The following is a 12,630-nucleotide window of genomic DNA, read 5'->3' as shown; positions in this document are numbered from 1 at the left end:
GCAGACTTGGTAGGCATAAAATGTCAGGATTCAAAAACTATGTGTTAAGTGTGGGACCTGGCGGGGGTGGGGGGGTGCGGTAGAGGGACTTCACAGGCTAACTTCTAATACTATAACGTATGTGAAAGCAGTTTCCAGTGATTTTTAGTCCAAGTGGCCAAGCCCAGGAATAGGGACAGCAGAGTGGTAGGGACCGCGGTCCAGGCCGCTCACCACCCTCCAAGCGGCTGGTGGCGCAGTCCCCTCTTCGAGGACCGGACAGAGCGTGGACAGCATCTTCAGGGACTCGGAGTAAATTAGCTCAGCCGACCGCCGGACGGAGCCCCGCAAACACAGAGCAAAACAAACTCCCTCGGCCGGGCGCCTCTCCGGGTGTTCGCAAGCGCGTGCACGCACGCACATTTCCGGCTCGCGCTCAGCCGGGCCCTACTGCCCATGTCTGGGGAGGGGGCGGAGCGGCGACTGATGGGTGGGCCGAAGTTCCAGCGAGGCTGAGGAGCTCCTCGCCGGTGGGCGTGTACACTGGGGCCGCCCTGCGTCACTTCCGCCGGGGACGGACGGAGCTGGGGGAGGGTGGCGCCCCGGCTGTTGCACCGCTGTTTGTGCTGGAAGCTCAGCTGATGGCAGCCGGCCGGCCGAGGAGACGCCCGTGCCGGGAAGAGGCGCGTCGCCACTGTCGCCTAAGTAGTTGCGGCCTGCATCCCGGTAAGTTGCCCTTGGGGGGCCGGCGGGACGGTAGGCTACGGGAGAGGGCAGCCGGGTCGCCCGGGCACTCGTCTGGGATTCCAGGTCTTCTTATCTCTCCCCAGAGGGCGCTTCCAGGGCGAGAGAGCGGGGAGACGCCCGGCCCCGGGGAGGTCCCCGGATCCAGGCTCCGGAGGCGGCCGGGCACCGGAAGGAGCCCTGGCGTCTCGGGCCTGATGGGTGCGCGACGCTCTCCGCCTCCTCTGACCCCGTGGGCTTTGCTCGTCCAGACGCGCAGACTGTTTTGGTTTCTCTGGTCCCGCCCCACGTTGCCCGTCCCACCCGCCAAGCCTCCCAGCCTAGGTTCCGCGAGTCTGCCTGCCTTCCCCTGGGCAGTAGGTTCTCCAGCAGTTCGCGGGAACCTGTTAAAGCGATGTCCCTATTCTACCTCATTCTCCACTGTCGGCGCACCTGGTTTGTCGGCTGCTCCGTGTTTTTAATTATCAGCAGTTTCTTTGTAACCCTACCCACGTTGAATTCTATCCCCGGCTGCTATTGCTTCAGGCAGATTCAGGTGCGAGCTTTTTGAAAGGTGAAGTTGTGTTGCAGTGCTTCCCCTCGCTGTCATGTCTGCCGTCATGCGGGGAGGAACCTGGTTTCTACGCCCAATACAATGATAACTTTCAGTAAAAGTGGTGACACCTAGGAAAAACTTGGACGTGGCATGAGGAACTATTACATAATCCTATTTAAAGTGATGTTTTTAGTTCCTGTAACATCCCACTTGGACTGCATCCCAATCTACAGTCCCAATTCTTGAGCTTTCAAAAATGACAAAAGTAGCTTTTAGTGTATCGAGAAAATACTGTTAAGACAGTGAAATATTAAGAATTTTGAAATCCGGGAGTTTAAAAAAAGTATATTACACTGTGAACCGAGAGTTTAATGCCGCTTATGAGGCAGGTGTTTCAAACCCATTGCAGTTACTTTGTTAAATGGCTTGTGCCAGTTAGTTGTACTTTGAACATAAGAACATGCTCTTATTTCGGGCTTTTTATTAAACTTTTTCTCAGGGTTGCTCATTTTTCTGTTTCTGTATCAGATCTAAATTAAAACCTTGGAAGAATTGTCCTTTCAACAAGTGATGTTGGCTGAAAAGATCACTTTCACTAGCTTGTATATTTACTTGCTTCAATGTACCTTGAGTTGTTTTTTTGCTTAGTAATAATGACAGAGGATTTGGGCCGAAGGGTACATACTGTCTTGCTTGTGAAACATACATTTGTGTAAAGGTCATAGTTAGAACTCTTAGCCCAACATCTTCCTATCATGTCTTAGTTCTAACCTTTCTTTCCCATATCTTATATTTTACTTTATTCATTATCCTTGCTTTTTAGAAGTGCCATTGCCCTGAGTTTTTCGGGATATCTTTTGTCTTGTGCTTTTTTTGTTTGCTTGGAAGACTACCTCTTTCTGACTTTGAATGGCAGTCAAGGCTCTACCCTTGTTCTCTCTACACCAGAGAGTTAAAATTTGAAACCCAAGGAATACTTCAGTAGTTCTATGAATATCCTGAAATGTCTTGGAAAATGTAGTGTATATATGCAAATAAGCATTTTTCAAAGAAGAGGAGCTTGTTATCAAGTTCTGGGATCCCCAAATTCTCAAGAAGTGTTACTATACACCCTTCTTCGGTAAATTCAGTCTTATGGTTTTAGCTGTCACTGTGGTAGTAACTCCAAGCATGATTCCACAGCCTGTGTTCCTATAGTACATCTCCATTTGAATATCCCACTGTTAACTGCATCCTGTAAATCCAAGAGATTTTTATTAAATTGGCCCCCTTCCCAGTTGTCTCGTATTCACAAATGGCACTCTTCTTGTTTCTCTGTTTAAAAACACTTAAGTTGTCTTGACACCTCCCTCTCCTTACCCCATTCTTTCCTGTCACCAAGTCCTGTGTTTTGTTGTTTACCCCACTTTCAAAGTGTGGCTCAAAGTAACCCTCGTTTCCATTATAGTACCTTTACCTTAATTCAAACCCTTGTCACTTCATGTCTGCATTATTGCAGTAACTCGGTGAAGTCCTGCATACATTCATTCTTTCCATCGTCAGCGGAGCCTCCACCTCGAAGTTCCCTTATTTCTTCTAGTTAAAACGTCATTCCGTTCTCTAGTGGGACGTCTAAGCCTCACTGCTCTACTTATACCTCCATTGTATTTGTACTACCCTATAAATAGGGAGTCTGGTCCTCCCTGCTCTTTTCTCAGTTGACGATGGCACTTCCCAGTTTACCTTCTTTATCTGTTTGCAATCTAACTTTTGTCCCAGGTGAATTTGCTCTCCAAACCCTTGTCTGCATTTACTAGTGTTGTGATTTGGGAGCAGTTAAATTCAGCTTGTTGATTTTGTTGACAGCTCTCTCTGTTGAGTAATTTTTACTTGACAACTGTAGTTTCTAGACAGGTATATTAAAATAGTATGATCATGAGATCGTCTTGTTTTCCTTTAATTGTTCCCTCTTTCATATTTGCTTTATATGCTGTATTTCAGTGCCAATTCGATAGGTGTATTCATAATTGGTCATGAGGATTATCTCTTAATGGAAAGAAACAATGCAGATCCGTTACCTCTAAGCTATGTAGCTCTGTCCTCTGCTTGACTCTTAGGCCCATGTCTACCATCTTTCCCACTTCTTACTTTCCTTTAACTACCGTATTCTTGCTATTCCTGAATAGACAAAGCTTATTCCTGTCTCCAAAGCCTTGGTTGCTTCTTCCTCTTCCTTGAATGCTTTTTACCCAGAAACTTTTAATAATTCGCTTCCTCGCTTCTTTCAGGTCTCCAGTAACATGTCAACTCAATTCTTCTCCTGACCACGTCAACTAAAATAGCACTTTCTGTGCCCTTTCTCCCCAACCCCCAGCTTAATTTTTCTTCATGGCGCTTCTCGACCTGTTGCTATACATTATATTAGTTATTTGTTTATTAATAAGTTGTCTTTTTCTCCAAGACCTAAGAGACTACCTGAGGTTTAATAAGTAAGTGGATTTTTCCTTTTACTATGAAATAGTATCCCTTTTTAATCTTATTTCATGCTTTTGCCTTAAATTTGCCTTAAAGGGCTGTTTGCTTTCTTTTGATAATATAAGCCTGGTATATATTTTCCCCTATTCCTTTATTTTTAACCTTTCTTTATCATTATATTACAGGATTGTCTAGTAACTAGTGTGTAGCTGGAGTTTTCATTTCTAAAATTTTGCTCTTCTTGTACACTCTTTGTACAGTTCTCTTTTTTTTGTTTCCTTATTTTTGTTCCCTCTATCATTGAATGTTTTAAACCTACTGAATTTTTTTCTATTATTTCTAATCTTGGTTACACGTTTTCCTGTTAGGTATACTTGCTGATACTCCCTTGAAGTGATTCTTCTTCGTGAGTTAATCTTCAGTGGTGGTTGCTGAGTGTGGGAGTCTCTTGCCGTGAGCTTTGGAAGTGTCCTTCCATGGTAGTTTCAGTGGACTCAGCAGAGGCTCCGTGGAGTTCACTAGCTCTGACTAGTTTTCATTTGGTTAGGGTTTCTGCACCGTAAAGGTGATGTGACTGCAGATCCAGGCATGGGATTCCTCTTCAACTGTGGATTTCCCACTGTTGGTTGTGTTTTGTTTTGTTTTTTTAACTTTATTGTGGTAAAAAATATATCATAAAAATTTACCACCTTAACCATTTTTAAGTGTATAGTTCAGTGGCATTCAGTGCATTCATGTTGTAAAAACAAATCTCCAGTACTTTTTCAGTTTGCAGAACTGAAACCCTACCATTAAACAACAGCTCCCCTCTCACCCATTCCGCCAGCCCCCTGTAACCATCATTCTACTCTCTGTCTCTGAATCTGACTGCTCTAGGTACCTCATGTAAGTGGAATCACACAGTACTTGTCCTTTTGTGACTGGCTTATTTCACTTAAGCTCGTGTCCTTAAGGTTCATGCATGTTGTAGCATGTGACGGGATGTCCTTCCTTTTTAAGGCTGCATAATATTCCATTGTGTGCATATACCACATTTTGTTTATAACTGTCCGTGGACATCTGGGTTGTTCCCACCTCTGATATTATGAATAGTGTTGCTATGAACATAGGGGTACAAATATCTTTTTGAAGCTCTGCTTTCAATTCCTTTGACTATATATCTAGAAATAGGATTGCTGGATCATATGGTAGTTCTAGTTTTAATATTTTGAGGAACTGCTATACTGTTTTCCATAGCAGCCTCACCATTTTACAGTCCCAGTAACAGTGCTCAGGAGTTCCAGCTTCTCCACATCTTTGCCATCACTTGGTATTTTCTGGTGTTTTGTTTTGTTTTGGGGGCTTAAACAACAGAATTTATTTCTCAGGTATTTTCTGTTTTGTTTTTTTGCTTTGCTTTGTTTTGTTTTTTATACTAGCCACCCTCATGAGTGTGAGGTGATACCTCATTTGGTTTTGATTTGTATTTCTCTGATGATCGGTGATGTTATTCATCTTTACATATGCTTGTTCACTGTTTGTATGTCATCCTTGGAGAAATGTCTGTTCAAATCTTTTACCCATTTTTTAATTGAGTTATTTGATTTTTTGCTGTTGAGTTGTAGGAGTCCATTATTGATTTTGAGTATGGCTTTTTATCCACGAGTACTTTAGTTGTATTTTATCATGTTATTTCTGTCTTGGGGATTGTGAGGCTTATTAATTTGGCTTATTACATTGACTGCAAGTCCTGAGGGGTTCAGAAGAGCCAGGAAAGCAGATAGGTTTGCTTCTTTTCTCTCCTTCCCTCTATAAAATTGGGTGTTTTAAAATAATATGCTTACATGCTACTTAGATTTTAGTTCGGACTGTCACCTTCTGAAGAGTCACGATGGGTTCTTGGTTTCTGTCTTGTTCCGTTTCTCCATCTGTCAGCAATCTACTGGAAGCAGATCTAATGTCATTCCTTTGCTTATCATACGTCATTGACAGTTCGATCTTTAATCTCCTTGGCAAGATTATCAGACCCTTCGTAACCTGGTCCACCCTGTCTTTGCAGTATCGCCTTATACCTCTCGCTCATCGTTCTCTCCAGGTCCTGGAATGAAAACAGCTACTTGCAGTTTTTGCTTATATTGTGTATATTTTCTTAAATGCTTTTTTTGTGTTTCCTTGTGTTTGTTTTTCCCATTATCTAGAATTCTCTCCTTCTCCTCGTATCTTTTACAATGTAATGAATTCCTTTTTTGCTCAGTTTTCATCTTCTTTTTTCAGACTTACCTGGGTATCTACTCTCACCTTGTGTCTTCCATTCACATAGCACCATCTGTTAAAGTGCATTAAAGTGTTTGCTTTTTTCTTTTTCACTACAAAAGTGATACCTGCTCTTTGTAAGTAATTGAGTCTGTCCAAAAGTAAAAGTGAAAGCCCTTCTCATTCTCTTTCGATTCCACCTCTCAGTTCACAGGAATTAATAAACAGGTACTTACCCTTTCAGAATCTGTGTGTGTGTGTGTGTGTGTGTGTAGCCACAGATTTAAACTGCATATATAGGTTTTTGTTTTGTTTTATTACGTAATATCTTGGTGTCTACGTCTTTGTATCCTCATGTGTGTATGGTATATATGATATTGCAGCTTGCCTTTCTCACTGTACTGTGTATGAAGGATATATAGGCAGATCATCTATTCTCCTTAACTGCTGTGTAACATTACATTGTAACTCAGTTTATTGTAGGTATGTACCATAATTTATTTAACCATCCCTTGCTAGAAGAAACTTAGAGTTGTTTTTCAGTGTTTTGTAATTTCAAGCAGTGTGGCAGGGAATGTGTGTACATACCTTTACTCCTATGCAGTTATTCCTGTAGGATAGATTCTTAATAGTGGAATTGCTAATCAAAGAATATGTGCCTTTAAAATTTTGATAGATAGCATTTACAATTTCATTAGATACTGTCAGATATTTCATTAGACACTGTCAGGTGTCCCATTTCCCCAGGTATTATCAGTACTGGATATTATCAATCATTTATATTTTACCAAGTGAAAGAACAAAATATCTGTTTTAAACAGCATTTATGTTGTGGTTATGAACCCCTTGTCTGTTAGAAGTGGCACGCAGCTTATTCTAGTCTGACTTCTTTGATTAAATAAGCACTTTGTACTAGACAGTGAAATCTTCCTTACAAGGCTATCTCGAGCTCTAGCCTGAAAGTTTCTTGGTATCCTGTTTGTGGTCTTAGCATCTAGCACTCTGTCTGGTGCAGAGTTGTCGTCGAACGTGTGCTCAGCAAACAGTGAGGCCAAACAAACTGGAATGCCCACGTTTGGAGTGGGAGAAAGGTTTATTGCAAGGGTCATGCAAGGAGAACAGGTGGCTCCTGCTCAAAAGACCTGAACTCTGATGGGTTTCGGGAAAGAGTTTTTATAGGCAAAATCTGTGGGGAGGTCTGCAGGGTGTGTGCCCCTCTGATTGGTTGAGGTAACAGGGTGGTGTTCCAGGAATCTCAGCCATCAGTCTTCTGGGGTCCCCGTGCTTGTGCTCAGCCTGCAGTTACCATCCTCCGCCTGCGTGGGGGCCTGAGTTCCTGCAGAAGAACTCAGAGAGGTACCAGATTGCTCTGTACATCCCCCGAGGAGGAACCAGGACCCTGCCCCATGTCTGCACTGTTGTTTCTTTCTGCATCACCTCATTCCCTTAATTAGTAACTGTTTGAATCTGCCTTTTGGAACTCAGGGAAGGTCTAGGAGGCTGAAAGCCTTTTTCCTACAAACAAGAAACTGGGGACACAAAGGCTTTTGTGCCTGAGAGGGTCCTGCTCAGTTTCAGCCCCCCTTTTCTTTGATATGCCTCAGTCTTGAGTGGAACAGCTGTTGGAAAGGAAAATAACATTTTGGATAGAGAGGTTAATCATAAACTCAGCAGAGGACCTTGGTTTTAGGGGGACTCAGTTTCAGATTAAATATTCTACAAACGGTTTGCAATGAGTAGGAGTGTAAGACTTGACCCTTGTCTTCAAAGAACTTACAGTCTAGTGTCACATAAACTGTCAACACTTTTAAATAGCATAGGAAGGAAGAAAAGCAGCATAATATCTAAATTGTGTCAACGAAAAATTAATCAGTAGATCTAAGAAAGAATTGGAAAATTTTATATGAGCCAAATTTGAGGATTATAACCTGGGAAGAGCATCTCAGAAAGCTCTGAGAACTGTTCTGACAGTTAGAAGTCAAGACAGTTTAAGTTTTTTGAGACAGAAGGCTGTACGTTAAATGATGTATATTGACAGTTTACGTAATCCAGATTTAAGTGCCATCATGGTGGATCATGTGACCCTTTACAAGATCAAGAAGGAATGCTCTGTCTTCGTGATGCTAGGAGAATGTTGCAGAAAGAATTGGAAAATTTTATTCAAGACAAATTTGAGGGTTAAAACCCAAGAAGAGCATCTCAGAAAGCTCTGAGAACTGTTCTGCCCGTTAGAAGTCAAGATACAGTTTATATAAATTTCTTGAGACAGAGGGCTGTACATTAAATGACCTATTATTGACAGTTTACAAAATCCAGATTTTAGTGCCATTGTGGTGGGTCATGTGATCCTTTATAATCAAGAAGGAATGTTCTCTTTTAAGGCATTGTCGTGTTGATGCTAGGAGAATGTTGCTGTTTATGATTGAGCAGGTATTCCTGCTGATGGGGAGGTCTGGTCAAGTCATGATACAGATGCACCATGCACAGTGTGGGGAGAGGGGAGGCCAAAGGGCAGAGAAGAATTTTTCTGTTTAAATTTTTCTTGTCTTGCCATAAATATGAATTTTATTTCACAATTGCATGTTCAGTTTTGTGCTGCAGGAAACCTTATCTGTTGGGTAGCTTCTCTAAATTAGTTTTCAAATTAGTTTTCATGAAACATCCTACTACTCACTAATTTTTTCATTGACTTCCATAATAAAAGATAACTGATTTTCTTTTTGCTTAAAAGTGAAATCTATTTTGCCATAATGAAAATATATTATCCTATTTTCTTTTGAGACAAGTTGCTGAGTTTAGTTCAAGTAGTAATTTACCTTGAATCCTAATTTTTTTTTTCCTTGCATTTCAGGTAAGACCATGAATTATGGCATTTCTTAAATGAAGCATTCAGGAATGAAGTGGAAGTCATAACGTATAGAAAATAAATGATTTTTAAGTTATGTCTGTTAATTTGACCATAGGTCTCTATTATATTTACCTCCTTAGTAATGCGAGAAATCTTTGTGGGAAGCAGAGGAGCAAGCAGCTGCCTTTCTTGTGCTCGCCTAAACATTACTGGAGGATAAGCCACATCATTCTACAGAGAGGTTTTCATACAAGCAGAATAAGATGTAAATGGACCAAAAGTGAAGCTCATTCTTGCAGTAAGCACTGTTACTCTCCAAGCAACCATGGTTTACATTTTGGAATTTTGAAACTTAGCACTTCTGCTCCCAAGGGACTTACAAAAGCTAGCCTTCGTATGTCCCGTATTAAAAATACTTTGAACTCTGTTTCGAAGGCTGTTTTTGGCAAGCAGAATGAAATGATCTCTCGTTTAGCTCAACTTAAGCCAAGTTCTCGAATATTAAGAAAAGTGTCAGACAGTGGCTGGTTAAAACAGAAAAAAATTAAACAAACCATCAAATTTCTGAAAAAATACAGCAACAAATCAACAGAAAAGGGTTCTTTTGCAGCAAAGGAAAGTCACGTTATGGAGAAAGAGGATATAGGCAAACAAAGCCTTTTTCATTACACGAATAATCTAACCACGAAATTTGGAGAGTCATTCTACTTTTTATCAAGTCATATTAATTCATACTTCAAGTGTGAGGAAAAAATGTCTGAACAAAAGGAAAATAAACATATCCAGGACAAATCAGAACTTGAACTTAAAAAGACTGAAGACGAGAAACCCAGTTCTCCAGATCCTGGTGTCCTGACTGATAAGAAGCTGGGCTCAGAAGCTTCTGTATATTCTGAGGACAATGCTGCAAGTCCCAGTGGGACGCCTGAGGGTCTTCCCATTTCTACTAAACAGAGTATTGCTAACTTTCTTTCTCGTCCCACTGAAGGTGTACAAGCCTTAGTAGGTGGTTATATTGGTGGACTTGTCCCCAAACTAAAGTATGATTCAAAGAGTCAGTTAGAAGAGCAGGAAGAGGCGATGAAAGCTGAGCAGGCCATCAGCAAAGACAAAAATGCAGAGGAGAAAAGGCGGTTATCTCTTCAGCGAGAAAAGGCAAGTCATTATTCAGTGTGGTTTTAAGTTTTAATTTTTGTCAAATTTCTAAGTTTCGCTTCCTAATGGGACCTAAGAAACTTTAATCATCTGTTGGTATCACTGGAGCAGTTGCATACTCAAATCATACATATTTTAACATGTCTTTGTAGATAATTGCCAGAGTGAGTATTGATAACAGAACCCGGGCATTAGTTCAAGCGTTAAGAAGAACAACTGACCCAAGGCTCTGCATTAATAGAGTTGAAGAACTGACGTTCCATCTTCTAGAATTTCCTGAAGGAAAAGGAGTGGCTGTCAAGGTAATTCTGATTACCTTTAATCTGGTTTTATCTTGGAATAAAAATACTAATAAACCTTCTAAAATGGAGAAGGCAACGTGTTTCATTTTTCTATTTAAATATTTTTGTGGTTTTATCATACATGTGATGTGTTATTTATTTAGTAATTGCCCTATGATATGCATTATGCTAAATGCTCCCTTTTATTCTATAATATGTTATGCTCTTAGTACTCATACCTATACTTTAAGATGAAACATTTTAAAATACAGGATAAATCTCAGTATATTAGTTGAATTGTCTGTTAGCTGCCAAGGTTTTCTTAAATGCAGTGTAGGTATTTATGCTGTGTAACTACTCTTAAGACAGGAGTCGTAATTCATAAGTAAAACCATTGCTAATTTTTATTTCATGATCTTTCTGTATTTGAAAGTCTAAAAATTTTCGTGGTCTTATCGGTAATTGAACTTGTGATCCTATTAAAACAATTAGCTTTTCTTTGCCTCAGTGTTTTCAAATATAAAACAGCGGAGATAATTTAGACCCATTTAAATAGACCGTTTTCAGAGAAAGAATATAAAATGTGAATGATGCGGTTGAGTCTCTTTACACCTGTACTAAGTTTATTTGTAATATATAATGAACAATTTGGAAATATCATATAATGAATAGACAATGTTAACGTTTCGTTAGAGATCCGTTAGTGCTTATTTTTAACCTGCCACCCAGAAAATTATAAGTTAACTTAGTTCGTATTTATTCAACGTTTTGATAACCATCTTGCTGAAAAGTTATGTTTTTAAATCATTTACCCTCTGTAGTTTTATATTGTATAATGCATACATTATAATAGCTGAACTTCAGAATTTCATGTCCATAGAATTTGGGATTATCTTTCATATATATGTAATCTCTTACTTGAAAGATAAAATTTCCAAATATAGATTTGCTTTTAGGTCATTTAACATGTCGGTGATACACTGCAAGCAGAGCTCTAAGATGGAATTGCATACTTTAAAGAACTTTTAAAAAACGTTTTATTGAAGTGTAATACACATGCAGTTTTAAGTGTAAAGTTCATTGAGTTTTCACATATATCCACGTAACCAGCACCCAGATGAAGAACAGAATTTGTCAGCACTTCAGAAGCCTCCCTTGGGCCCCCTTTCAGTCACAATCTCCCCCCAAAATAATCACAAATCAGTTTTACCTGTTTTTGTACATTATGTAAACTCTTATGATTGGCTTCTTTCACTCAACATGCTGGTAGGAATCTTTTACATTGTTGTGGGTAGTTGTAGATAATTTATTCTTGTTGCTTTTGTATTCTGTGTTGTGAATGTATCACAGCTTATTTATTCATTGTACTGTTGTTGGATTTCTGGGTAGCTTTCAGTTTTAGTCTGTTATGACTAGTTTTGCTAATAGGAACTTTGAGAAGTCTTATTTTACATAACTGATCCCAAATCTAGGGACCCTTCAACACCAAGGAGAAATGTGATATGTGTTTTCCTGTAGAATGGCTCACCTTCTGGATTTACCTGGCCTCCTCCTCATTGGTATAGTTGACGTGTTCCTCTTTCCTTTTTATTTCCTGCACATTGGAATTTAAATATAAAGACCTGATTGAGTTAAGCGTTTTCTTGTTAGGGCACCTTGTAGATGACATGCACCTCATATTGCATTGTGTCAGAACACGTATAATTGGTTGAACAACAGTTAGTAATGCTAAGGTTGACCACTGGATTAGGGAGATCTTTTCATTAGTCTGATCTTTTCATTGGACAATTAGGTTAGAACCATTAGCCATCAACCATTAACCTAATTGTTTCTAGAACTAGTCATTTCATTAGGGTTGCAGAATGATAAATTTCTAATTTTCTCATTCCTTCTGCATTATAATTGACATTCTCCTGTAAAACTAGAGCTTTTTTCACCAACTGAAGTATTTGGTTACACTCAAAGATCAATGCTGCAGGAAAAGCAAAAGAAATGCTTAATTTCTTTCTACTTTGTCACCAGTTTTCAAAGTAAAGAGTTACTTTTTTTTTTTAATAGATCTTTATTGGAATATAATTGCTTCACAATACTGTGTTAGTTTCTGTTGTGCAACAAAGTGAATCAGCCATATGCATACACACGTCCCCATATCCCCTTCCTCTTTAGGCTCCCTCCCACCCTCCCTATCCCACCCCTCTAGGTCATCACAGAGCACTGAGCTGATCTCCCTGTGCTATGCGGCTGCTTCCCACTAGCTATCTATTTTACATTTGGTAGTGTATATATGTTGATGCTACTCTCACTTCGCCCCAGCTTCTCCCTCTCCTCCCTGTGTCCTCATGTCCATTCTCTATGTCTGTGTCTTTATTCTTGCCCTGCCACTAGGTTCATCAGTACCTTTT

The 12,630-nt window shown here is 40.0% G+C and overlaps 1 protein-coding gene across 1 annotated transcript in view; it reads left to right on the top strand.

The window, feature by feature from the left end:
* Nucleotides 1-541: 541 nt before the first annotated feature.
* PNPLA8 (patatin like phospholipase domain containing 8) overlaps nucleotides 542-12,630 on the top strand; it is a 63,943-nt gene continuing 51,854 nt past the window's right edge. Inside the window, exons 1-3 of the mRNA XM_007115008.4 lie at nucleotides 542-705; nucleotides 8,796-9,947; nucleotides 10,100-10,249. Coding sequence (XP_007115070.2) covers nucleotides 8,886-9,947; nucleotides 10,100-10,249 — 1,212 coding nt within the window. The 5' untranslated portion in view covers nucleotides 542-705; nucleotides 8,796-8,885. The remainder of the gene's footprint in view (nucleotides 706-8,795; nucleotides 9,948-10,099; nucleotides 10,250-12,630) is intronic.

The sequence above is a fragment of the Physeter macrocephalus genome, chromosome 5, assembly GCF_002837175.3.
Source record: "Physeter macrocephalus isolate SW-GA chromosome 5, ASM283717v5, whole genome shotgun sequence".
Taxonomy (NCBI): Eukaryota; Metazoa; Chordata; class Mammalia; order Artiodactyla; family Physeteridae; genus Physeter; species Physeter macrocephalus.
This window is presented reverse-complemented; position numbering and strand designations above follow the sequence as displayed.